Source organism: Pseudorasbora parva, chromosome 13, assembly GCF_024679245.1.
Source record: "Pseudorasbora parva isolate DD20220531a chromosome 13, ASM2467924v1, whole genome shotgun sequence".
NCBI classification, from domain to species: domain Eukaryota; kingdom Metazoa; phylum Chordata; class Actinopteri; order Cypriniformes; family Gobionidae; genus Pseudorasbora; species Pseudorasbora parva.
The window spans coordinates 22757107-22783746 of record NC_090184.1 but is presented as its reverse complement, the minus strand read 5'-3'; the positions used below and the strand labels follow the sequence as shown (position 1 = coordinate 22783746).

At 38.0% G+C, this 26640-nt stretch overlaps 2 protein-coding genes across 2 annotated transcripts in view; one reads left to right on the top strand and one right to left on the bottom strand.

Moving 5' to 3' along the window:
- The window catches only part of ralgps1 (Ral GEF with PH domain and SH3 binding motif 1), a 188470-nt gene that overhangs the window by 68366 nt on the left and 93464 nt on the right, over positions 1-26640 (bottom strand). The window lies entirely within an intron of this gene.
- On the top strand, positions 1177-26502 carry angptl2b (angiopoietin-like 2b). Its single transcript, XM_067413502.1, has 5 exons — positions 1177-1940; positions 14308-15166; positions 20589-20782; positions 25146-25416; positions 25501-26502. The coding sequence occupies exons 2-5, from the start codon at positions 14320-14322 to the stop codon at positions 25698-25700; spliced, it is 1512 nt and encodes a 503-aa protein (XP_067269603.1). The 5' UTR covers positions 1177-1940; positions 14308-14319; the 3' UTR covers positions 25701-26502.

Here is a 26640-nt window from a genome sequence, read left to right as displayed (position 1 = left end):
ATATAATATATAACCCAACACTTGTATGACGCCAAAGGGTTCTTATTGAAATCAATGGAGCACCCTGCAAATCGAAAAAATAATGCTAAAGAGGTAAAAGGTTCAGAATTCAAAGAAGTTTCATTACTACCCGTTTTACATTCCCCCTGTTGAAAACTTACAGATAAGAGCACAACTGTCTGTTTACAGTTTAAATTTAATGGCTATTGATTGATCAGAGACAGATGAAAATGGGACACAGTCAGTCAATGTGGCTTCTCAAAGGTCTCAGCTGTTCCTTCTGATGACGTAAAACCAGGTGAGCTTTGACCTTACATGAAGCACAGTCTCTGTTCAGCATCTGCTCTGAGAACACCTTGTGAGTCTTATAGAGTGTGAACGTTCCATAGAGAAACATCCCACATCAGGCAGCTTGTAAATACCCCCAAACTGATTTCCTGTTTGGGGAAATTAAGAATTTTAACAGGACCACCACAGTATGCAAGAGGTTTCATTATAGTCCATATAAAGCTGGGGAAATGCTTATAAATGCAGGTTAAACTAAATTAATACCCTTGAGTAAAGAGTGTTTTTTTAAAATTCTTCATTAATTTTAAATCGTTTTCCCGCTTAATTTTGGTAGCAGGTCCACCAGGACAAATCAGAGTTAAAATAAGCCAAAATATATTCACATACTCATAACCACGACCCACTGGCCCCTGAAAACGAAACAATGTTACCAATAAAACAAATCCAGACCTATTCTACTCAATACCTACTCTAAACTGTGCTAGAGCAACGAACACACTAAACAAGCTTTTGTCATTTTGAATGACCACACTCCTGCACATAACAAGCAGCTTTGTGATTTATTTCCAGCCATAACAGAGATTCACAGGACGATCACTGTTTTTATTACTTTTTATAAACCAACTCAAATGAAAAACCAACAAAGAAGTCCATAATCATGTTCCATTTCTCTCATCCTATCATTTTGATCTCGCTACCCATCATTCTCGCCAAGATCATAACCTAGATATATCCGTGCCCAATTAGGACCTGATCACTGTGACATCACTGAACTCCAGACAACAGTTGCAGCTGGTAGTCGACCGTCCGGAAATAGACAGAGAGGGAGAAGTGAATAGCAGGGGTTGTGAATATGGGTGGGGGATTAGAAGCTCATGCTTTCAGATCTCTTTGTGCCAAGGGGAGGAGAAAAGTGGAGAGGGGGTGGACTAACCCCACATCCACTGCCTGTTGTAAAGAAGAGAGGGAGAGAGAGAGAGGAGTAGAAAAACTAAGTGCAACAGAGGTGATGGACTTAGTCCAGTAAGACTGACAGGGAACACACAAATTCCTGCTGAGGGCTGAGAAGAACATGCTGGTGGACTTTCCTTGCCTTCAACACCACAAATTCACAGAGGAACCTACAGAAACCTAAAGAGATATCTGCTGATCTTCTGAGGTCTTCAAAGCCCACTTCTCTTAAGTTTGTGATCCTTTTAAGAGTACAATTTAAAGACTTTGATTTAATTGTAAGGATTTTTCACGTTAATATGCGTTAACCATCTCTTTGAGAAGAGCCCTTGAAGCGGACCTTGTCAGAGTTCTTGAGCAAGGATTCGCAGGCTTTGCGTCGCCACACAGACAGAGGTGTTTAATTGAGGGCTTTAAAACTGAAGACCTTTCCACTGACACCGAGGACATACTAACAAAGAGAGACAGTGGGGGATTACGACAGAGAGAGAGAGAGAGAGAGAGAGAGAGAGAGAGAGAGAGAGAGAGAGAGAGAGAGAGAGAGAGAGAGCGTGGGAGAAGAGAGAGGGAAACCCTGCAGAGCAATCTCCACACGTTGTGATGATTATTTCCACTGAGGCACTTTGCACGGTTGCTCCAGGACACTGACGGATTTCAAGAGGGTGCTGTGCAATTGACTGGAATCATCTGCTAAGGATAAGGTGAGCCCTGTGGTCCCGCTTGCTCTCTAAACATGTGTAATCGCATCCGGCTGACTACAATGCTTGTGCTAATCTCGTAATGAACTTTTAAACACCTGTTTACGCTTGCCTGAGAGCTTGCGTCACATTGTTGTAACATACTGAGTTCTATGTGCTTTGGTAATTGTTTTTGAGCTTCGCCCTCCAACTAAGATGCTGTCATGGGATGTATGGATAAGGTCTGTTGCCCTGGGCGACATCTCTTTCTGATGGTTTAAGTGGAGGGTTAATCTTTGCCGGGTTGAAAGGAAGCCCGGTAGGGTTGTTGAGGACAATAGAAGTGAGAAATTGGGGGATGATGTGTTTTAGTGGGTTCATTTGTAATAAACAAACAATGGCTGTTATCAGCAAGGGACCCCAGACGTAATTTAAGAGAACAAAGTGACTGCGTCAATAATGACGTCTGTGAACATTTAGACTAAAAAGAGTCGTTCCCCATGTGCTGGAAGACAGTCTAGACAAGTCTAGGAACACACTGAGGTGTGATTTATGGAAAAGGAATTACTAAAGTGGTTTTAAACAGCATGACAGGAAACATGATGGGGGAGTGTTTTACACAATATCTTTCAGTTTCATGAATTTGAATTATAAGTTTTGGAATTAGAGAAAAGAAAAGAAGAGGGATGCAAGGCAGGGATAGAGGGGGGCCAAGTAAGCTACACATCCCGATCCCACAGCGAAATGTTTGGAAGGGACAGGATGCAGGAGAGTTGACTGTGGATGTGTCTCTTTGTTTCATTCCACAGGAAGCTTTTTTCCATCTGTAGGGATCAGAACGGAGGTAGACTTCTCAATCAATTATTTGTTCAGCCTTAGTCCTGTTTGAATAAGAGAGAGCTTATGGATTCTCAAAATCAGAGTAGTCTCTAGTACTCTCTTTATGGATGGGCATGCCATGGCAACAAAATACACAAAGCTCATAATTGCAACTTTATACAAAGCACTCCGGATTGTATATACAATGGTCTAGACCCAGAGTTTTCAACTAGGGGTCCTTGAAGGTTCTACAGGGGGTTGGTGGTAAAGATAAAATGTAGAGTCTGCTTATATTGTCTGAATATATGAATTAAAATGTTTTTAATGAAAAGTTATTATAAAGTCTATCAATCAAAAATTTTTATACTAGGGGTCCGTCTGGGTGCAGGGACTCTGGGTTTGTAAAGGTTGGAAACTCCTGGTCTAGCAGCCTGATCTTATTAATATTTTCAAGTATTCATAACATAATGCTAGTATTTGTAGGACATGTTAGAACTATTGAAAATACGCTATGGATGTAAAATATGGATGCATTGTAAGCATCTAAAATGTTGAAGTACCTACATATTCACAGCTTTAGCAACTTACACATGTTTATTTATATTTTATTTGTATTACTCATACATTTGTAATATAATCTCACCAATTAAATGCAATAAAGTCTTTTTATTTTCAATTATTTAATATTCCATGAACCTAAAGGGTTTTGTAAATATTACATATGTGTGTATTAATATTGTAAAATGCTTGTTTTAAATGCTACCAAACACATAATGTAGAGTATTATTAAAAGTTTTGAGTCAGCAAGTTTTTTAAATCCATTTATTCAGCAAAGATGCATTAAACTAATCAGCCATATATAATATATTTTCTATTTCAAACAAATTATTAATGAAATAGAATTTCAAATTTAAACCGCCCACCACTCACCCCTGAGGTGGCCGACACAGGACAAAGATGTCGTCTGAGACCACAGATAGTGACTAGTGCTCTGTAGAGCAGTTTTTCCATTCAGGGCTACTGTAGAAACACAACGGCGAAATATGGCGACTTCACTGTAAGGCGACTGTACACACTGTAAGGTGTATGTAGATAGAAATGACTCATTCTAAGGTAATAAAAACGTAACGGTTCATTATGTAAAGGTTTATACACAAGTGAAAACATAGTTATGTATATTAGATTGCATTTATGTTAATAGATCCTCATAAATATTACACACTGCACATTTAATTACAACTCAAATTCAGTTTGCTGTTCAGACAAAGGCTTCAGAAGACTTGAAATTTGTGTGGTACTTTTACGGTAGCTTGAAAGTTTCAGTTATCAATTAATTGTTGCCTGGGAAAGGGAAAATTCAACATTCTGCTAAACTACAGCATAAACAAATGTTTGGGTGAACTATCCCTTTAAACAGAAAAAAAGCTAACAATTAAGAGTTTTTGCTTAAAATAAGCAAAATAATCTTAAAACACGATTATTTTAGCCCACTGGCAGAATATTTTGCTTATTTTAAGCAAAAACTCTCTTAATTTTGAGTATTTTTTTCCCAAAACAAGACAAATTTCTAGTAAATGTTATTGTTTCCATTTTCTTTTAAATTTTGACTAGAAAAAGACAAAAATACTAAGTACGAAAAGCATTTTTTTGCAGTGCAAAAATGTTCCATTGTTAAATGTGCAAATGGGTCTGTGCTTAGCCTCATTAGTCGGTGTGCTCTGCTAACCTACATAGATATAACTTCACAGTCAGAGCTAATTCGTGAGAAGCACACAGGCACAAGCGTGAGGTGAGGACTTCATCAGCCTTCACCAGCCTCCGTCTCTCTCTCTCTCTGTGTGTGTGATTGTACGGCAGCTTAGCTCACCCTAATGAGGAGGGGCGGAATTCAAGGAATGCCACGCTAAGGTTGAAATGAGAAGGGCAGGCGAGAGAACAAGGGGATGATGGAGCGAGAGGGAAAGTCTGAAAGAAGACATCAAGCATTTGTGTCCCCGCACTCTCTGATCAATGACTCAAACACTGCTATTGTACAACACCAAAACAAGTTGGACCAAATATGAGTAACAATGTAAATGACTGCACACTATGCTATTGGTTAAGATCAGAATTTAATTATTTTGTCCTTTTCAAAAATCAGATTGACTTGGCCATAACCCAAAAAATTATTTAGCAGTTGATTTATTATTAATTAGTTGATTAATCATGATTAATCATTCATCAGAGTTGATTATAATTTAGCATTAGGTTAACAAATGTAAGAATTAAGTAATATATTAATTATTTAACAAATTCTTACCTAAATGATTATTAGGAACACCTGTTCAATTTCTCATTAATGCAATTATCTAATCAACCAATCACATGGCAGTTGCTTCAATGCCCTGTCAATCTCCTGAACTCCAAACTGAATGTCAGAATGGGAAAGAAAGGTGATTTAAGCAATTTTGAGCGTGGCATGGTTGTTGGTGCCAGACGGGCCGGTCTGAGTATTTCACAATCTGAGTTACTGGAATTTTCTCACACAACCATTTCTAGGGTTTACAAAGAATGGTGTGAAAATGGAAAAACATCCAGTATGTGGCAGTTCTGTGGGCGAAAATGCCTTGTTGATGCTAGAGGTCAGAGGAGAATGTGCTGTCTGATTCAAGCTGATAGAAGAACAACTTTGACTGAAATAACCACTCGTTACAACCAAGGTATGCAGCAAAGCATTTGTTAAGCCACAACAAGCACAACCTTGAGGCGGATGGGCTACAACAGCAGAAGACCCCACCGGGTACCACCCATCTCCACTACAAATAGGAAAAAGAGGCTATAATTTGCACAAACTCACCAAAATTGGACAGTTGAAGACTGGAAAAATGTTGCCTGGCCTGATGAGTCTCAATTTCTGTTGAGACATTCAGATGGTAACAGCCTAGAATGAAAAATGTAATTAACCTTGCCATAGTTTAAATGGCGTCTAAAACTGAAGCAAGGGTAGCCTAGAAATCTAGACGCACCCTAGCGGCAGGAAATTTAATCTGTGTCGTCTAGCAACTCCCAAAACCCTTCTGAGCTGTATTCCCCTAACTCTTGCCGGGCCAATCACATCGTGTATAGAGTCGGTGGGCGGGGCCATAATGACAACGGCCGAGTTGTGTTTGCGTGCTTCTAGTAAACACAGAAACTGGTGAACAGCGGCGGTCTTTCGAATCAGCTTTGACCGCGATTCTGGAAGACTTGGAGTTAAGCTTTTCTCTGAGAAAAGAACAAAGAACGGCACTGAAGTCATTCTTAAAAAGGGAAGATGTGTTCGGAGTTTAGCCGACCGGATACGGCGAATGTTTAATCTATCAACAAGCTCTGTTTCACCTTCGTTGCTCTGGTTGGTTGTAGCGCTATCCTATCACGTGCAGAGGGAGTTTGAAAGACAACCGTTTATTCCGCCCCTCGGATTGAGCCCTGTCTATGGTGAGTTTCCAGACCAAACATCTTGTGGGTCTGGCTTGTCAGGATAAAGAAAGGGCTGATTCCAACAATATTCCTATAAACAGCAAGTAGTGATTTTATCCGCTGCTTGACTGTCAAACCCATTTCTGATTAAACCCAAGATTCTAGTATTGGAAACTCCAAGTAGAACACATAACAGTTTGTCAAATGACAAAGGTTAATATTATTTCCTGTCAGTGTTGTCATAAAATACAATAGTAGATACGTATATCGATCCCTTTTGACGGATTGAAATCTAAATTAGCCTAAATTTCATCATTAACACATACCTCAGAAGCTAACTACGTTTACTACTACTGTTTAGTTGCTTCCAGATCGCTCACTCAATCCTTGTAGCTAACATCACCTTCTTCACCATCTAAGTTACAATGGTAGTCATTTGACAAGGCTTCTCATCAATTTGTTAAATAAATATACATTTTTGAGAACTTAAGTATGATTAATTTGCAGCGGGTGAGTAGTAAACATGACACAGACTATTTTGAGCGGCTTCTACATTACTTTGTTTGGCTAAATAAATCACTACTGTACTCTACTGTCAAACTGTACTGTTACTGTACAAACAACATATTTACGTGCTACCCAGTTCCATTCGTGATTTAAAGTTAAGAAGCTATTATTGTAAAATCATTGCCATGACGGATGGTATAGATGTGTTAGCTGTCATTGATCTGGGCAGTGAAACAGCCAATCAGAGCAGAACTCTGCATTGATAATCACAAACCTTCCAAATAAGGCAAAAACAGAGCATTACATCCTAGGGACAATTTCTAGTGACAATTTTGACCTTAAATATGCCACATACCCTCTTTTTAGATATCAGAGAACAATTTATAATATTGTTTCAAATCATTATAGGGCACCTTTAAAATGTTATTATGAAGAGCAAATCAGAATCCTGTTAGCTATCTTAACTTCAATTTAAATTAAAGAATTAAATGGCATATTGTTTATGGAGCACAACAAGGCAGAACTTGTTTCAATCAGTCATTGTTCTTTCTCGTTTAAAAGGTGTTTCTTTCTCTTTTATACTGAGCATGTGGAATAGTTCAATAGCAGTCCAGACATGCTGTTGCTTGTAAGTCATGCCACATCTGTAATGGAACACTGGACGAGGTAAACTCCACTTTGGCCTGTCGGGACACTTCTCAAGGTGCGTGTCAGAAGGACAGACTCTGGAGGATTTCATTCCCACCAAGGGTGTAATGACAGCTCTCTGGATAAGGCAGATGTGCTTTCTCCGGCCCTGCCGCTCATACAGACATTGCACCACAGAGGAAAGCATTTCCACTTACTCTGTCTGCTGGTTAGGGTGTCCTAGCTCTTAGATTTGGGGTCTCCATTGAATTTCTGCATCACACACTCTCCAACACATCTTATGTTCCACTCAGAAAAACCACAGGTATCCCCCTTCCTAGACGCACACAAACACACGAGCGCAGACACACACAGAGGCACATGCTCACACACCACAGTGAAACCACATACCGCCCGCAGCATTAGCTCACACGAGATGCTGCCTCCTGTAATGGCCCGCTGTCCGACACTCTGTCAGTATATCCAACAAGTCGCAAGTCCAACCTATCATTACTGGTCTGTTACAGCGGCACAAGGGGGTTCCTTAACCTCTCATGAAATACACTCTTTAGTGGAAACCGTCATTATTTTTTCCTTTTAGGAAACTTTTTTTTTTTCCACTTGAGAGAGGTACACCAACAAGTTTCAAAAGTTTAGGGTCAGCAAGATTTTATAAAAGTTTATTTTATTTATTTTTTAAATTGAAAGAAGTCTTCTGCTCACCAAGGCTGCATTTATTTGATGACAAAAAGTAAAACAGATATATTGTGACATATTAGTATCATTTAAAATATATGTTTTCTATTCAAAGTGTAAAAATGTAATTTACTTTTATGGACAAAGCTGAATTTTCAGCATCATTACTTCAGTCTCCAGCGTCACATGATCCTTCAGAAATCATTCTAATTTGCTGCTCAAGAAAGATTTCTTATTATTATCAATGTTGAAAATAGTTGTGCTGCTTAATATATTTAGTTACAACCCTGATATTTCAGGACTTTTATCAGGACTCTGGTTAATACAAAGTTAACTATTTAAAATATATTTTAAAAAGTATTTAATCTTACTCTTGATCAATTTAATGTATCTTTGCTGAATAAAAGTATTAATTAGTTTAATAAAAAAAAAACTTACTGACCTCTTTTTAAGAATAAGTAATGGGCAAAGAAAAAAGAAGCCAACTAAAGTACCAAACAATCAGCATAGCAACAAGGTGAACACTTCAACATATTATAATAACATTAATACTTATGTCCTATGAGGTTATTTTCACTAAAGTCAATATCTGAAACACAAACACAAGTGCTGCTGTTCATATGAAACATAAGATAATCTTTAGTCTTGTATTAGGACATATCTAATACTTAATGCAAAAATTAACCAGAACTGATTTTCCCAGAATATTAAAATGAAAACGAAAAGAAACCAAATCTGATTTGATCATTTGATTGGAGCAGCAGTCTTTGCTGGAAAATCCCGCTTTAGATGGTTACATGTTTTGGAACATAGTAACTGGTTTCTAGCTGGTCACTAGCTTGTAAACCATCTGGAATGAGCAACAGACCAGCTACCAGCTGGTCACAGCAGTCAGTCAGTTTATGTGGTTAGGACAGTTTGTGAAACATTAATAACCTGCCTGGACTAGCTAATGGTGAGTTTGGATTACCTAGAAACCAACAGCCATGTTTTAAAACACAGCTACTGGCTTAAGATGGATTTTTCAATAGGCGTCCAATAGATCCTTCTTGCCAGTCAACAGCTTTTAAAATTTCCGACAATCAATCTGTCAGTACGATTAGAGAGACAAAAGCAGTTTGTGAGGAGCGTGACAACTGGAGAGTCTTAATCAAACATGTCCAGACAGCAGAATGGGGACATACAAATTACATGTTTTCCATGAGACAGAAAACAACAGGAAGTATGTCCTTCCTGGGAAAATTATGTAACTTAATATCAGTGACCGGAAATACGAAGATAGTTCGGCAGCACAAATAACACAGATACTATGTAAACAGCTCTCAGATCATCTCTCATGTTTGTGTGCAGCTTAAACAGTAAGTGCATGAAGGGTCCCTTCAAAGCTGTGAGAAAGAGAGATGGATAAATAGAGCGAGACAACAAGAATTGCAATGCGAGATGAATATTTCTGCGCTGTCCCAGTGGTGAAGTCATGATGTGGACAGACAGATTGCAGGTTTCCTGTGCATTTGCTGACTTCATCTGCAAAGGTCTGTTATTTTGGTTACTGTGTATCAACAGCCACAATAAAATAAACAACCTGAATTTTGTTGCATCAGTCCTCTATCCCCCATAACAGAGTGACAGCTTGACAAGCAGAAACGGTAATACTAGTGGTAAAATGTTTCATTCAGTAAAAATCCATCCATTAGTGCTAATATTTCGAAAATCTCCCTAATGTTAACACTAAATTTGACTCCCGTCTGGCTGTCCTCCCAGAATATGTTAAAAGACAAAAATAATGAGCACTGCAATCCCATTTTCTCCAGAAAATTCCCCAAAAAACTCTTCTGTCAGCTTTGTATGTTTTTGTGCCATGATGATAACAGACTGACTAAACATTTTGGACAAGCTTTTGGAGAAAAAGAGATCTATAAAGTGTAATATGCTAATAATTTTTTCTGGTCCAGGTCGTTAATAATTATAGTTTCTGAAACAGCTCTGTTATGCATGTCTGTGTTTGAGACTGACACACCGTGCAGCTTGCCACAATGCGAAAAAAGCAAATAAAACCCATTATATTCAGTGATGCTGTCTACACTAGATGCGACGCAACAAATTCCTGACAGTAAACTGATGCCCCGTTCGTTTTTTGACGTACTTCAATGGCTCCGGTACTTGTGACGTACTTCTGACAAGAAGAACACATGGATTTGTAGCGGTCACTTTTTCTCGTCCAGTATAAACAGCATCAAGCTGTAACGTCCGGTGTAGACACAGTGTTAAGTGTGCCTAAGAAATTTGTATTAGTGAATCTTTCTCACTTTTAGTGAGTCTTTCTGCAGGTTGAGATTCATTTAAACACATTTATTAATTCATGAGTGAAGTCTTTACGATTAAGGCAATGATTCAGTTGATTAATTCAAAAACAGTTTCATTTATGAACAAAAGAACTGCTTTTAAGTGAGTCATTGAATCATTCACTTATATGATTCATTTAAAAATAGATATTTTATTCAGGAATTTAATAATATGATAATTTATTCAAATAATTAATTTCAAACCCACCGATTCATTCATGAACTAAACATGAAATAAACTCTTTATGAGCGACTCACTGAATCTTTCACTCAATTGATTCGTTCAAAAAAAAAAAAAATGCAACGATTAAAAGGAATCTCAAAAGTAAGGAACTCAATATTATCAATAAAACTATTGTATAAATAAATGTCACATTCTAATAGTTATTCCATATTATGGTAGAAGCTGAATAACTTTGTATTACTTACATGCATTTGTCAGAGTGTAGATCAGAGAATCTGCTCGCAGTGGATCAGAAAGGTGTTGAATAGGGGCAATCTACAACTCAACCCACCAGCAGCTTTCAATTAAAGTTCCTAAAGATGAAGCACTCTAGTTATATTTTCTTAGGAGAAGTGTTTTCCAAAGCCTTTACTAACATCTCTCCTACCACACCCCTGGGCTGCTTTCCCAATAATATGCTCACTCTCTTTGAAACTTGAGGTAAACAACACAAAGTGGCTTCATGTCATGAATATAAAAGACAATGTGTTGTGTCATTAGAGGGCTTCAGAAAGTGGTCTTTACATAACTAGTATTTTCAATGTGAATCATGTAGTCAGACTAAATCACGTTATATCTTCTTGGAAAGCAAAGACATCCATTGGAAGCAGGTGTCAGATTTGAGAGGTGCCTTTGCATCTGCATGCACACAGTTCATCACAGTTTATTCGCTATCGGTTAGAACAGTGCTTTTCGAACTTTAAGCGCGACCGTCTTTTTAATTTTTGTATCGTCCCATATATAGGCCTACAACCATTTACATTCAAACAAGTCAAGCCAAGCATAAGAATACTTATATGCGATGGGCCATTTGACTGTTCTCCATTTAAATTCAGCTCAGCCCTTTTCCACACAACCGCCAAAACAAAATCAATGAATGAGAAACCAGCATGTAGCCTAATTCTCAAACTCAAATCCAAATGTTTCCAAATTCGCAATGTATTTGAATGCTAAACTATTATTTATTATAGGCTTTGTACTTAAAAAAAATCATCTCCACATGTGCAAAAATGTGCTACGAAACACCACAGTGAATGGCACAAATTGTAAGCTACTACTGACTATTTAAACTAAGCTGTGTTTAAATAGTCAGTCTGTGTTTCAGCCTAACATATATATGTTAGGCTGAATATTTTATGTTGCTAATGAACAGGCTGCGATGTCAAGTTTGCAATATGTTGTGTGCGCGCGTGAGGCGCTGGCGTGATCGAACAGAGGAAACATTAAATTCAGTATCAATTTACCGGGTCTTGTAAACTTTGTTGGGCATGGTTTATGCATGCCTTACACAATGCGTTCTATGTAATGCATTCTTAATCAGAGTAAAACCCCATTGCTTGTATGAACTAGAACAACATCAGATTTTCCATTCTCCCTCAGTGATGTTCAAGCCTATGGCCAGCTTCAGATAATCAAGTGCCGTCATCGAGAACTTATTCATGTGGCAGCCTAAATCAGAGCAGACTCCTGCCAGGACACCCGTACTGACCAAACAATCCATTCAGAAGCATTAAACACTCTGCATCACCCAGCATGCTGCTCCATTGTTCAACAGGACATTTAGTTTTGCATGGGGTGTGGGTGGTCAAAGCTGGTCTGATGATGGCAACAGAATTATTGTTAACTAAAAGTATTGGAAATTGTCTATGCTAATTAAAATTCATCTGAAACATGCAACTTACTAAAATAAAAATGCGTTTAAATATCAAAATCACAATCTAAAAAGGAGATAAAATGGAAATGTTTCAAACGAAAAAGGGAATCACATATAATTACTAGAACTTAATTAAAATGAAAACTGAAAACAAAATAAAAGCTAATTCAAAATATGAATAATTACTATAAATAATAATACACAGTATATAATATATAGAATACAGTAAAAATAATACTTTTATTAGTATTATTATTATTATTATTAATAATAATAATAATAAATAATAATAATAATAATAATAATAATAATAATAATAATAATAATAATAATAATAATAATAATAATAATAATAATAATAATAATAATGATGTTGGATTGAGTTGAACTGTATTTAACTGTATTTTTCTAACACTTACAATTGTGTATTTCCACTTGTTTAAGATTGGATAACAACATTTGAAAGTCAAAAAAAGCAATGAAAAGCCACTTTTTTGGGGGAATCTGATCATTTACATGAACTTGAATAATTATGAATCACATTTGAATGCAACATATGAGGGGGAAACGTTTAAGACGAACTGATTCCCTTGAATCAATCAAGCTTGCCAGCACATATGAGAGAGAGAGAGAGAGGATGCTTAGAGAGTGTTTGAGTGAGATTCAAGTCCAGAAGCTCCAGCGAAGTTTAGAACTTACAGACTATGGGGCAGCAGAGCCTCATTATTCCCCTGTTGTGGGTCAGCCACACTCCTGTCTGCTTCTCCATCAGTGCTGGAGAAACATGGTGGCTTGCCAGACCATTTCTCCCAGTGAAACCTAATCTGTTCCTGGAGTTAAGAGCTTCCACTACTGGATTAGAAACAGGGGCAGCCCACTGACTCTGTAGTAATGAGCTCACTGGCGCGACTGAGGTTGAGTGAGGTGTCAGATCTTATGTCTAGATCAGTTGGGATTCTGTTAGTTCGGTTAAGCTAGGCCTGTCCAGACACATAGAGGGGGAAATTGGCCTCATACCACCCAAAGGCTCTTTAGGATGAAAAAACATATATTCCTTGGGGTCATGGTATCAAAGTAAAGTTTTATAAGATTAGGCCCGATCAGACAGAATGCGTTTTTCCAGTGAGCGGCGCCTTTTTAAAATAGTTTTCTGTTGGCTGTGAGCTCTTTGTGCACTGTTTATGCACCCTGGGCGCCTCAGGTTTTAACCGCCTGCTTCACGTTTTTGAAGGAGTGCTCTGAGCACATGAAGTTGAAAAAAAAAAAAATCTACTGAATAGAGTTGATGAATGGAGAGGGGGGTCTTTTTTTGTGGTGACGGTTGTCTTGATTAGACTGACTGGACAGCTGATTTGGGGGTTTCCTAGCAACATAAAAAAAAATAAAACACAGAGCACTGCTCTGTTCTAAATTGAAAAACGTCAACCAAAAAAGGCTGTGCGTCAGGGCCTTACTGATCCAATGGTTCCAGCAATGACTTACATTTTATGCAAAGGTGATTTTGATTGTTGCGACATGAAAGCTTAACCCTGAGGGTCAATGAAAAATAAGAATGTCCAATTGTCAACAGTGTAGTTATGTATAAAGCACAACTCAAAGTCTAACCAAGCAGTTGGTCAAAGAGGCGATCAGGCAAATCTACATCATTAAATTAAAAAAAAATTAAAAACTTTCGTGCTTATCCGAAATTCCTGACCACGTGGGTTCCTAATGGATGGCACTCATGAAAATTAGCTAAACAACAGTAAAAGTGGCTTCACATTTCGAAATATGCCCCATCCATTGTGTTGACAAACATAAAAAAACAAAAAAAACATTTTAAACTCAATGAATTAAAAATGGATTATTATATTTCAAAAATATATTTAGTTTTTTCAAACACCATGAATTATTCATTCATAAATATGTTTTTTTTTGGAGTTGCACTACGTGACATATTACAACCTGAACCAATCTTGTCATACAATAGATCAAATGATCTGATAATAAAAAAGATCATGGCAAACAACTTAAGGGTTTGAAAGATATATTTTTGAATAAATAGAGTAACGTCATTCTTCCTTTCTCTCCTTATGTATTTGACAGGTGTGTGTGGTCATGGATGTTCCTGTGCTAGTATGGCTGGTGTTGCTCCTGGCAAGTAGACCGTTTCCTGTAACGGAGGGCAGCACTCAAGAGTTTGACAGCAGTGATGAAGGTCCAGAGGTTGAATTCCTATCGACCTCTCGCGCACGGCGGGCCCCCGAGCCTCCTCCACAGGACAAGTGCTCCTACACCTTCATCGTACCCCAGCAGAAGGTCACAGGAGCCATCTGTGTGAACTCCAAGGAGCCTGAGGCCATGCTGGAGAACCGAGTCAACAAGCAGGAGCTGGAACTCCTCAACTCTGAGCTGCACAAGCAGAAGAGACAAATAGAGACTCTGCAGCAGCTTGTAGAAGTCGACGGCGGAATTGTCAATGAGGTGAAGCTTCTGCGCAAGGAGTCCCGTAATATGAATTCCAGAGTGACGCAGCTATACATGCAGCTGCTGCATGAGATCATTCGTAAGAGGGACAATGCGCTGGAGTTGTCGCAACTAGAGAACAAGATTCTCAACCAGACCTCAGAGATGCTCCAGCTTACAAACCGCTATAAAGATCTGGAGCATAAGTATCAGCACCTCGCCTCACTGGCCAATAACCAGTCGGCGCTCATTGCACTTCTTGAGGCGCAGTGTCAGAGGGGACCACCGGTTGTGGTCCCCAGGGTACCAGTTCAGCCTCAGCCCCAGCCACAACCACAACCTCAACCCAGACCCTCACCACCCCTCATTAAGCCTACGTTTAACCGCAATCAGATCACCAACGAAATCCAGAGCGATCAGAACCTCAAAGTGCCACCCGCCCCTCCTCCCACCATGCCAGGAGGAACTCACAGCCCCTCCACCACAAACAAACCCTCAGGTGAGTTGCAGCTTCATTCTTCCATTGGTGCATGTACTTTGAAGGGAAAAACTGATATGAGAACAAAAAAACTTGCATTTTGAGGAAATGGATTAGCTTTACCAAACTTTTCGAAAGCCAATCTGCCCCAAGCGTCCTAATTCAATGGTTACTGACAATAAATAATTCAAAGTGTGATATTTCCATTTGATGACTCTTATCCTATTTCTTGCAGTCCTTCATTATTCAGCACTGCCTATCAAAGTTCCTTCATCTCAGATTCTCTCTACATAGCTACTCCCACACAGACATGTGACAATAAACCAGCTGTTGTTGTCTCAGCTTTGAAATGCCAACATCCAGTTAGTTAATCTGGTCAGATGATGAATATCATTAAAAATATTTTGTGTTGAGTCACACTCATGGCTGGTATCATAGTCGTGGACAAAACAAAGAAAGGTCCAAATTGATTTAATGCAACATATTGATTTCAGAGTGATTGCTACAATTCATTATACATGCTTTTAATGCTCCAAAAAGCGAAAAGCCCAGTTAAATAATTCAGATATAGTTACAACGATTATTTTCCAAAAAATTGTTTTTGCAGTTAATGCATACTTACCAATTTCAATGAACGAACATTAGAACATCATGATATAATGTTTTGTTTATATCATTAACCCCAACACCAGCATGTATATTTTGTCTATCTATAATATAAAACTAGTCAAGACAGCGAAAATGAAAAAGGCATCGTTCAGTGGCAAGTAATTCCACTACATCTGGTGACATGAGCAATTTCCTGGCTAGGTTTGCCTGCATTAATAGAAAAAGGTTACATAAACTCTCCTCAGTGAGAGTCAAGCTTTCACAATGAGACTACAGTACGAAAAAGAGCTCTAGAAGAAAATAGAGAGAAAGATTCTGGACAGAAGTCAAAAAAGTGAAGGAAAGACCAGCAGAAAAAGTCTACAGTGGCTGAGCTGGGAAATGACATAAGGATGAGCCACCAGGCTGCATTTACACTATACAGTATATCTGTGCACACACAGCATGAGGTGAAGTCCCTCTCTAGTCCATAATTTTATCCCTTAAAACTCAGCTTTGATCACCAAAATGACATTTAAATGTTGTTTTTTTCCCTTGAAAAAAATAAAAAAATAAAAATAATCGTCATGCCTTTAAACAGCCTGAATGTAACTCTACACCCTTCTCTCATTCAGTATACGCAGTTCTATGAATATGCAAATTAGCCCTGCCTCCACTCACTAGCTCACACCAGCTCAGAGATCCACTCGTTGACAAATCAATCGTTGACAAATCACACGTTGACATGATTGGTAAGGTAGTTTGTGACATTAGAATTATGATATTCAGAAAATAGAGATTAGACCCAAGTCAGATAAGAAACATTAAAGCTACACTATGAAACTTTTCCACCCGCTAGAGGGCAAAAAGAAAGGTGTAGTTTGATGACGTCAAGTTTGAGCTCAGAATCTTGGGACGTGGTTTTCACCTCACAGCCGGTGGGAAAGAATCAGTATAGGACTCAACTTTGGCAGAAATCATGTTCATGGATACGGTTATTAACGTTACTGTAGTGTGAAGCAGAGCACGACCGAGTGTTGAGAGAGCTGAGCAAGGCCGCTGGAGCGATTGTTTTGCAACACACGGCTCGCGAGGAGCGGGACATTTATTATGACGGAACAGTCGCCGTCGCCATTTCCGGTTTTCCGGTCATGAGTATGAGGTAACGCAGCTCTGTTTATCATATTAGATACATTTAAGTGTGTTTAAAATGATGTTATGATGTGCGTTCGCTCAGCGGCTGCTGTGACACTCGTTGCACACTGCAGTGAGAGTAAAGCATTTCTGCAGAATAAAAGCGGAAACCGAAGGTAACGCAGATATGATGCAATTGACATAAGCTTGACAGGTTCCTTGGTTAAAACAGCAATTTTCTCACAATTTACAAATAGTTGTAAACATTTGGGATATTATAAGAACTCAACTGAACAAAATGTATAACACTGGCCTAGTGGTTTTTGGATATTTTACTGCAAAAATACTACATAGTGCACCTTTAAACATGTTTGATTACATGTGTGGTCACATGTAACGTCATTCAGGAAATTCTCATTTCAAAAAATCCTGTAATTTCAATAGGACTTTTTTGTATGAGGGTGAAAGATTTTCCTACGCAGATTCTGCAACAGGTTCAAGTTGTTCACTTACATTCACAGCATTGAACAAAAGAAAGCTGTTTGGTTTGAATGTGTGCTCTGTGGTTCATCGCTTAAATTTAACTAATGTGACCACACCTTAAGAACCATATATAAAATTAGCACAAATAAGATGTCAAAAATCCAGTCTGATATGCAATTTTGGTAACACTTTATTTTAGGGCTCAGTTATTGACTATTAGTTTATTAGAATGCATATTACTAGGATATTGTCTGTTTACTAGTACTTATAAAGCACATATTAATGCCTTATTCTGCATGACCTTATTCTACGTCCCTCAATCCTACCCAATACCTAAACTTAAATGCTACAAAAACTACCTTACTAACTATGAATAAGCAGTAAATTAGGAGTTTATTGAGGCAAAAGTCATAGTTAATAGTGAATATGTGTTATACTAAAGTGTTACCCGCAATTTTTGCCATTTACAAACACACGACAAGACTCAATCTGACAAAAAACAGAATTGTTTGACAATCTAAATGCTGTCGAAAAGACAAATTTGCAGCAATTAGAAAAGATATAAGAGGATAGGAGAAAAAGTAGGATAGGGAGAGAAGAAGCAATCTGTTGAAGTGAAGTCATTTATTCCAGTGTTACCAGACATGGGTAACCCAGACATCCCACAAAAACAGCCCAGTGCTCTATCAGGTCTGGGTCTTCCTGCTGGAGAGAAATGGCCTGCTGATGGATTTGCCAAGTTGTTTTAACAAGACCCACACCACTGAAAATCTGTAAGGCCTCTCCGTTTCCTCTTCCTCCCTTCTTCCTACCATATCTCCTCTAAAGTTCACTTGACTTGATGGATTTGTGTTCATCTCCAGTCTGTCACCTCATTTATCTCTGTGAATTTTAGCTAGAGTCTTTGTAGTGAAAAGCAGATTTTCTTTCCTGTCTGTCTTCTCTCCCATTAGAAAATGGTTGCTTACAATGTGTCATTTTACATCTGTCCATCTCACACAACTAATCTAAACTTTGTCCCTTTGTCTACCAGATATAACAGCTGATTTAGTCTAAATTCCCCTGGACAAGTGCACCAAAATATTGTCACTGTAAAACAGCAAATGTCAGGAGTTCAAAAGTGACTCACCTCCTTACTAAAATCATTGTTCTAATTAACAAAGGACTCAAAAAATGTACTTTTGAACCTGCTTTTAGCTGTTCTGTTCTTGTCGTGATCTTTTTTTTTTCTTCAAATACTTGTTTTGGCACACATTTTGCATTAAGTGGCAAGTTTCCATGGTGTAAAATGTTCTACGACCAATTAAACAGAAGGGGGCTTAAAGGGAAAAATTCTCATTTGCTGACAAGCAGACTTCTCCAAGGGAAAGCAAGAAATTGGTGGCTCCAAGATAATGAGGCAAAGTATGTGGAGTGAGGTGCTTTTATAAAGGTTCATGTACAGAATCAAAACGTGCTCAAAAAATTTGCACAAAACACTGATAAAATTAAAACTTGAAACTTTGGGACAAATTAACCAAACATGTAATAATTATTGTACAGTAAAAAATAAAATATACTCCCACTGGACCATTTGTTTAAAGAGATCACCTGGTCAAATCAGTGACATACAAAAAGTCAAGAATCGTAAATATTTATTTTGCATTTTACAATAGAACTTTTTAGGTTGGTCTCTTGAGATTACAAAAAAATCTACTGACCCAATAAAAAAGCAAGCAGTTTACTTGCTACTCCTGGGACTGGGAATGCTGGAATGGATTCAGTTTTGTTCACGGTAAGGGGCTAATGAGCCCCGTCTGCGTTGTTATCTTAAATTTGTCAGGTAGTGTGATGGCTCTTACTCTGGCATGCTGTGAAAATCAGCCAGCCAGAGAGATTTCCGAAACACAGACACAATCTGGCTCACTGGAATGTGCACTGGAGGCTATGAATCCAGCGGTTTGTTATCATAAATATAGCCAGAAATGTCTAATTGTAAGTGTGTAAATTTTAAGTACTAAAATGAACCATTTTAAATACTACAAGTGAAATAAAAATAAATTAAAAAAAAACAACTGGAGCAACATCCTATGTTTCGGTTCAAGACACATCTAGCTAATTTTTGAACGTACCAACCAAAGTGATGAAGGGGTTGGAGTGGATGTGAATGAGGGCCAGCCGTCGGGCATGAGGCCTGCTTTTTATAAGCTACAAGATGAGAGTAAACAGTAAAATGTTCCAGACTACTGTAAGTAAACCACAAGGCTTCGGCAGCGCTTTAAGACTGAGATGTAAGATAACTGAACGGCTGTCTGCCAGACCTAATAGTAAGGAGAGAACATTTCAAATACACAAATAATAATGGAACATTTGAGATCATGTGCTTAGAAAGCAAAACTAAGTTTAAGGTTGTGTTTAGGTTTGACTACTTTCCCTAGAAAAGACCCTAATATGAAGCCCATCAAGCTTCTTAACAACCATAATCAGCTTTACCAGCCAGGTTTTGCTAGTGAATATCATATTTATGCAGGTATTATATTTAGGTAGAGCACAACCAAACCAGCAGAGAGCAGACAGACAGACAGATTTTCCGCCTTTTGCAGAGTATTAATCAACCTGTGTAGTTTTTACCATTTAAAACTGAAGCTCAGAGAAAGTCTTGGATCAGGGATTTAACTTTCTTAGATCAGGGAATGATTTTGAAGACAAATAAATTATGGATGGCCTTTTCCTCTGCTTTTCATTGGAAAACTTCGGAAACTGGAGCCATTTTTGACACATCCCTATAAAAACACTTCTCGATGCCCAGGGAACTTTGGAAGTGCTTGCTAATCTACTTGCTACTGCATTATTTAGCAAATGGGCCTTTCTTTGGCGTTCGTGCCAGCATTATGTTTGGCTGGAATAGCAGAGGCAACTTCCCAGGCCAGGATGGCAGCCAAGGTCAATCATCTTCATGCGTTGAAAGCTTTTCCAGCTGTGCTGCGGAAGAACAAGAGACCTAGTGGGAGTAGATGCAACTGAGAGATGGTGTACAGGGGGATCCTGTGATTGACTTTCTTTTATTATGGAATTGTTTTAGCTTTGCACCTGAATTTCCCTTCAAGCACAAGAATATCTCTCACAGTGTCATATTCCCAGCATGAGATCTGACAGAAACAGGCAGGAGACTCCCTAAAAAAACCTCTAAGAAATCTTGTTGAAATTAGCCGGGAATGACCGAGTGGGATAAATACTGAATAACCCCTCTACCTCTTAGGTCCCTGGAAGGATTGTTTGGAGGCTCTGGAGGACGGCCACACTAACAGTGGCATGCACCTAGTGAATCCGGAGAACACCAACAAGCTGATGCAGGTGTGGTGTGATCAAAGACAGGACCCTGGTGGCTGGACGGTCATCCAGAAAAGAATGGATGGCTCGGTTAACTTCTTCAGAAACTGGGAGACATATAAGGTGAGCAAAGACGATAAAATAAAATAAAAATATATGAATAAAATAATGTTATGACCGATAAGTGATAACAGTATTTTGTCTAAATAAATAAAACCTAACAAAAAAAGTTAAAAATCAATCATTTTAAATGCTACAAGTAACTCCGACCACACGGCAACAGATTTCGACAGCACACTGATCAAACAAAACCTGAAAAACTGTCTGTTGTCGTCTGTCAGCGTGGTGTGAATAGACCTCTCTCACAACTTCGGAAATACGCAATCGTCGTGGTAATCTTCTTCCTCACCCGTCAGAGTAACGGGTAAACAAATGGCACAGAAGCAACGAGCTAGCGTTATTGTAGCTTATGTAGGTTATTCTTGTTTTTCCCAAAAGCAGCCATACCTGTCGTTTCATTCCTTCTCTGTTGATGGTGAAGTTAGACAGAAATGGATTCTGGCTACCCGGTGGGACGAAGGACCAAACTTTCCTGCTTGTGTCCTACATCCCTTTCAGCGCTTATGACGCACCTTTGAGGGGAAATAAAAAACTAATATTTTTAAAATAATATTTAACTTATATTATTTATATTACCATTATTTACTAATATCTATTTAAATGTTTTACAGGCTGTAGTATTGTTCACTGACAGAAATACTAAAATAAGCACGCATGCTTAAATGGATGTATGAGATTTGTTTATTTGCACAATGTATAATAATGAGGCTATGTGTTTTACGTGAATATTATGACAGAGTGAAGCACAACGATTTATTTACAAAATAAATAATAGACTTGCAATTAAAAGTTACCCTGCAGCCATGGGAACATATTCATGCCGAACAATATACTTCAATTACGTCTCTCAAGATTGTATGTCTACTTGCTAAAAAATATTTGTGCATGCCAGCAACAAGTGTCCCTAGTGAGATAATTTTTTTCAAAGGCTGGAGAAATGATATGTAAAAAAAAAAAAGTCGATCAAGTCCTTCAACAGCAGAGCAATTTATATTTTTGAATACAATTTTTATGTTTTTTAGCTTTATTTCTTTTATTAATCTTAATTTTTCATGACAAAAAATATATACAATGAGCAGGCTACAGGTTACAAAAACAAGTTTTTTTTTATTTTTTTTTATTTTTATTTTACATATCACTGTCAATGTTATTTCAGATCAATACACGCAAGTGATGACTATGACATAATGGAGACGGGTGTCGGATGTTTTTTTTTCCCGAAGCTTCGGCACATTTGCTTTAACTGTTTCAGTACCTCACAAAGCCTCGGTCTGCCCATCACTACCCATTTGTTCGTTTCCATCAAATGTAATATCTGTCAAATCCGTTAACGAAGTTGTGTAGACTCTCTGATCCATTTTCTCTTTCCCGGGTATGTTTTTCTAATGTGTTGATGCTTGACAGGAACTCCTGTTCCACCACTAATACGTATTTCCGTTTTTTGTGAGAAAGGTCTATTGGCCTTCATGCTCACTAAGACACTAAGGCCGTGTGTCCACCAAAGCGTTTTTAGCCAGCAGAAAACGCTAGGCGCTCTGCTGAAAATGCCTCGCTGAGCGCTTGAGAGCGTTTTGGCAGGCAGCGTTTTTTTTCTTCAGTTGAGACTCTTTGCTTGTTATGATACGGAAAATCCGCGGAAGTCTTACTAATTTCAGTGGTAGTTTGTTTCTGTATTGATTCTATATAAAGCTGCAGATCCAATGTAAAGTATTTGTGCTGGCTTTTGTTTTAAATAATTTTGTTACGTTATTATTGCTTGTTTTCATCTGATGACGACACGCAAAATGTGGCAGTTGGTCTGTGTAGTATTAGTCCCGCCCCTCCTCCACTGTGATTGGACAGCTGAGTGAAGAGTGACAGTGATGAGCGCTGCGTTTTACTCAAAGTTGAACATTCTTCAACTCTCGGCGAGCAGTAAAAAACACTGAGCGCTCAGCGCTTGAGCGTGAAATACTCGCTCAGCGCCTCGGTGCGCTCCAGGTGTTCTAAAAACGCGGCGCTCTCATTGAAAACAATTGAAAACCCCAGCCAGCAGCGTGAAAAAAAAAAAAAAAAAAAAAAAAATATATATATATATATATATATATATATATATATATATATATATATATATATATATATATATATATATATATATATATATATATATATATATATATATATATATATAAATGTCATATATTTATGCTTTTAAATGTTGGAGTACATTTAACAGTATTATTAAATCGTTAATTTAAAATTTTAAAAAATACATTTGAACGAGCGTTAGATGATGGCAACGATAATCTAACTGTAAAATTAGGGGAAATGAGCAGCACATTTAAACACACAATATGTAGTAGGCACAGGTGATATATGCCTTCCTTTGCCAATGGTGGCATGTTCTACAAACAGGTAAATTTATGTTCCTGTGGTAACAATTTGCCTACATTTTACCTTTGTCACTTAACGTCACATGGTCTATAACTTGTGGCTGCTTCACATAAGCTGAACCGGATGGCAGTGAACATAAAGACCCTTGCACTTAAAGAGGTTTAATAAGGAACATATGCCAAGCAGAAACTACCACACTGAACTGTAATGCATCAGTGCAAATGAAAACTTATGTAATTATTCTCTGAACATTAATATGGTCTATATGTATGATGTGTGTATGGCATATATGTAATACACAAATTAATCATTCTATAATGTTCTTTACTTATTCAGTTTTCAAAATGGTTTTATACACACATTCTCTACAATAGAAGAATATAATTAAATAAGGGTTTTTAAAGAAATGTTTTTTTTTTCTGTGTTCAATCTAAAATTAAGAAATCACAGCAGAGAAGTGCAGAGAAAAAAAGTAATGTAAACTAAAAGAACTGTTGGTAAAACTTTATTTTACAGTGTCCTTGTTGCATATGTTCCATGTACATATCATAGTAACAACATAAATCATGCATGATTACATGCAACTAACCCTCAACCAAACCCTAATCCTACTATAACCCTATAGTAAGTACATGTTGTTAATTAATAGTACTCGGTACTTAAATATATAAATTTCACTGTAACAATAGCCCCGTTTCCACCAAAATTACCCGGAACAATTTGTACCAGGAACTTTTTTACAGGAACTTTTCTCCCCCCAGTCCTGCAACTGTCTGCGTTTTCACCGCGATCTAAAGTTCTGAGAAGATTAGGCAAATTAGTCCGGTGATGTAGGACTGCGCACGACTGCTCCTCCAAGTCACTGACGGACAGTAATCATTTTTGCGCGACCGCAAAAATAAACAAAAAATGATGACATTTTTTGTACCGATTGAAAGATTTAGTGGACTGGTTACATGATACGTTATCTAAACCGATCTGGTGTTTACATGTGATGACTTTCAATCGCAATCATTTTGTTACATGCAGTTTGTCTGCTGCATCAAAAATGTCAACGCTGTTTTCTCCACCAGCTGGAATGTGTTAACTGTAGCCATAGCAACTCTTAACGGCCACCAGGACTAATACAGTATTATATAAGCTATTTATTTGTTGTAAAGTGTAATAATCATCTTAGAAAAAAAAATCTTCTGTCAGGTGCAGTTAAAGTAAAAACATTATCTTCATAACTTGCGAAATAAAAAGTTTACCCCTCAGAAAAATTTACTTTCCTCTCTTGTCAACATGAGCGCGGCGCGCGCTGTCACGTCATGTAAGGACGCACACTTAAAAGTAATTGGTCAGGTCGTTTACATGGTAAAAAATAGGCTGTAAAAAAATGAATAACGAGTATGGAAGAGATTCAAGCTGTGCTGCTTTTGCTGGTTATGTATAGGTTTACTAAGGTAATTAACCTTAGTAAAAAAGGTAATTAGGTAGAGGTAATTAACAACGACAGAAAAGAACACTAGCATTTTCAGAAAGCTTGTAAAGCTAGATTTAAAATGACAATGTATATTATTATCAGCTATTACGGACATTGCACATGAGATGGCTGAGACGAACGCACGCCATCAGACAGAGAGCAAGACTGATATTTACTGAAGGTAGACCGAACCTCGCAAAACACTTTTAAAAATGCCGGTTGAAATAAAATGGTAAACCAATCAGCATGTTCAGCGCCAAAGTCCCGCCCTCGAAAGTACCTGAACTTTGAAAAAGTACTACCTCGTGAGCAGGGCCGTTTGGAGGGGGAAATATTTGCCCGTGACTTTGTTTAGACCCTGGTTCCTGCGGTCAAAACACACTGAGTACCACCCAAAGTTCCTGGTTCCTGGGTAAAGTTCCTGCGGTGGAAACGCGGCTAATGACACCTTAAAATAAAGGTGTAACCAAACTATTTCACCGGGTCCATCTAATACTCAATGGCAGTCGATCCTCTGTTTTATCACAGCAAGGCTTTGGAAACATTGATGGAGAATATTGGCTGGGTCTGGAGAACATATACTGGATAACCAACCAGGGGAACTACAAGCTGCTGGTCACCTTAGAGGACTGGTCTGGACGCAAGACGTTTGCAGAGTACGCAAGTTTCCGCCTTGAGCCCGAAGCCGATTTCTACAGGCTCAGGGTGGGCCGCTATCATGGCAATGCCGGTGACTCCCTAACTTGGCACAACGGGAAGCAGTTCACCACTTTAGACAGGGATCATGACGTATATACAGGTATCAGTCAGTCAATTACAGATCAAATTATATTTTCAAAATTTGTCTATAATAAATGAATATATAAAATGTGTTTTATCTCAGGCAACTGTGCACACTATCAAAAAGGAGGCTGGTGGTATAATGCCTGTGCCCACTCAAATCTGAACGGCGTGTGGTACAGAGGAGGGCACTACCGCAGCCGCTATCAGGACGGCGTGTACTGGGCTGAATTCAGAGGAGGCGCCTATTCCCTCAAAAAGGTTGTGATGATGATACGACCCAACCCGAACACCTTCCACTGAGCAGCACGCAAACACAGGAAATGAACTGATAATTTCTCCCCCCATGGTCGCTGTTCACCCTATAAAGTGCAATTCGTTTAGACTGTGGTTTTTAAATGATTTAGCTTCCTACATACATACATAAATATGATAGTAGTAACTGAGAAGGAACACCAACTTGTCAAAGACTATAAAAGGAAGTGCTATTTACATCCATTATCACAGAAAATGAAGTGCCTGATGATTTGGCCAGTTTTACTTGCAATCATTGTCACAGTCATCGACACAAAAATATATAATGAACATGATGTGCTTTTCCACTCTAGTTCAATCGAATCAAATTAACCCTGTTCATCTTTAAATATTTAGTGCAATTGTGAATCTGTCATCAGATGTTTAGATTGCTTTCGTTAAATGGGTCAAATAAATGATTAGTACTCCTTCATTGTTACAATTAAGACACAGGACAACCAATCCAGTGATAAATAGCTTATGCTTTCCTAGTTTATTCGAAGTTAAGAGAATATATATTTCCTGATGAGATGAATGATAATTTATTTCAGGGATATCTTTTTTTATTTTTATTCATATGGGCTGCAGTTTAAATGTACGCATAAAGAAAACACCTTGAAAAAAGTCATCGATTTCTCCATCTAAACTGTATTTACTGTGTAAATTAGCTGTTGGCGTCAAATGAAGACCCAACACGTTTATGTACATATACACGTAATATTGTTGAAAATAATGTGTAATTTGTAATATACTGTTAGTGTAACATTTCCCCTAGTATTGTAAAACTGTTGCAATAAAAGATGTACAGCTACATGCTTTGCCTGTGAAAGTTTATGAAGTGAAGTTTATGTGCCAAAGTAAAGGGAAAAGACACTTAATTCAAAAATTAAGGATGTAGAATATGGTCATGCTGAATAAGGCATTATTATGTGCTTTATACGTAGTAATA

Bases quoted from the DNA above. Each gene is read 5' to 3' on its own strand.
- angptl2b (XM_067413502.1), top strand. From the start codon at position 14,320: ATGGATGTTCCTGTGCTAGTATGGCTGGTGTTGCTCCTGGCAAGTAGA. The intron at 15,167-20,588 runs GTGAGTTGCAGC...TCTACCTCTTAG, and splicing joins CACCACAAACAAACCCTCAG to GTCCCTGGAAGGATTGTTTG. The intron at 20,783-25,145 runs GTGAGCAAAGAC...GTTTTATCACAG, and splicing joins GAAACTGGGAGACATATAAG to CAAGGCTTTGGAAACATTGA.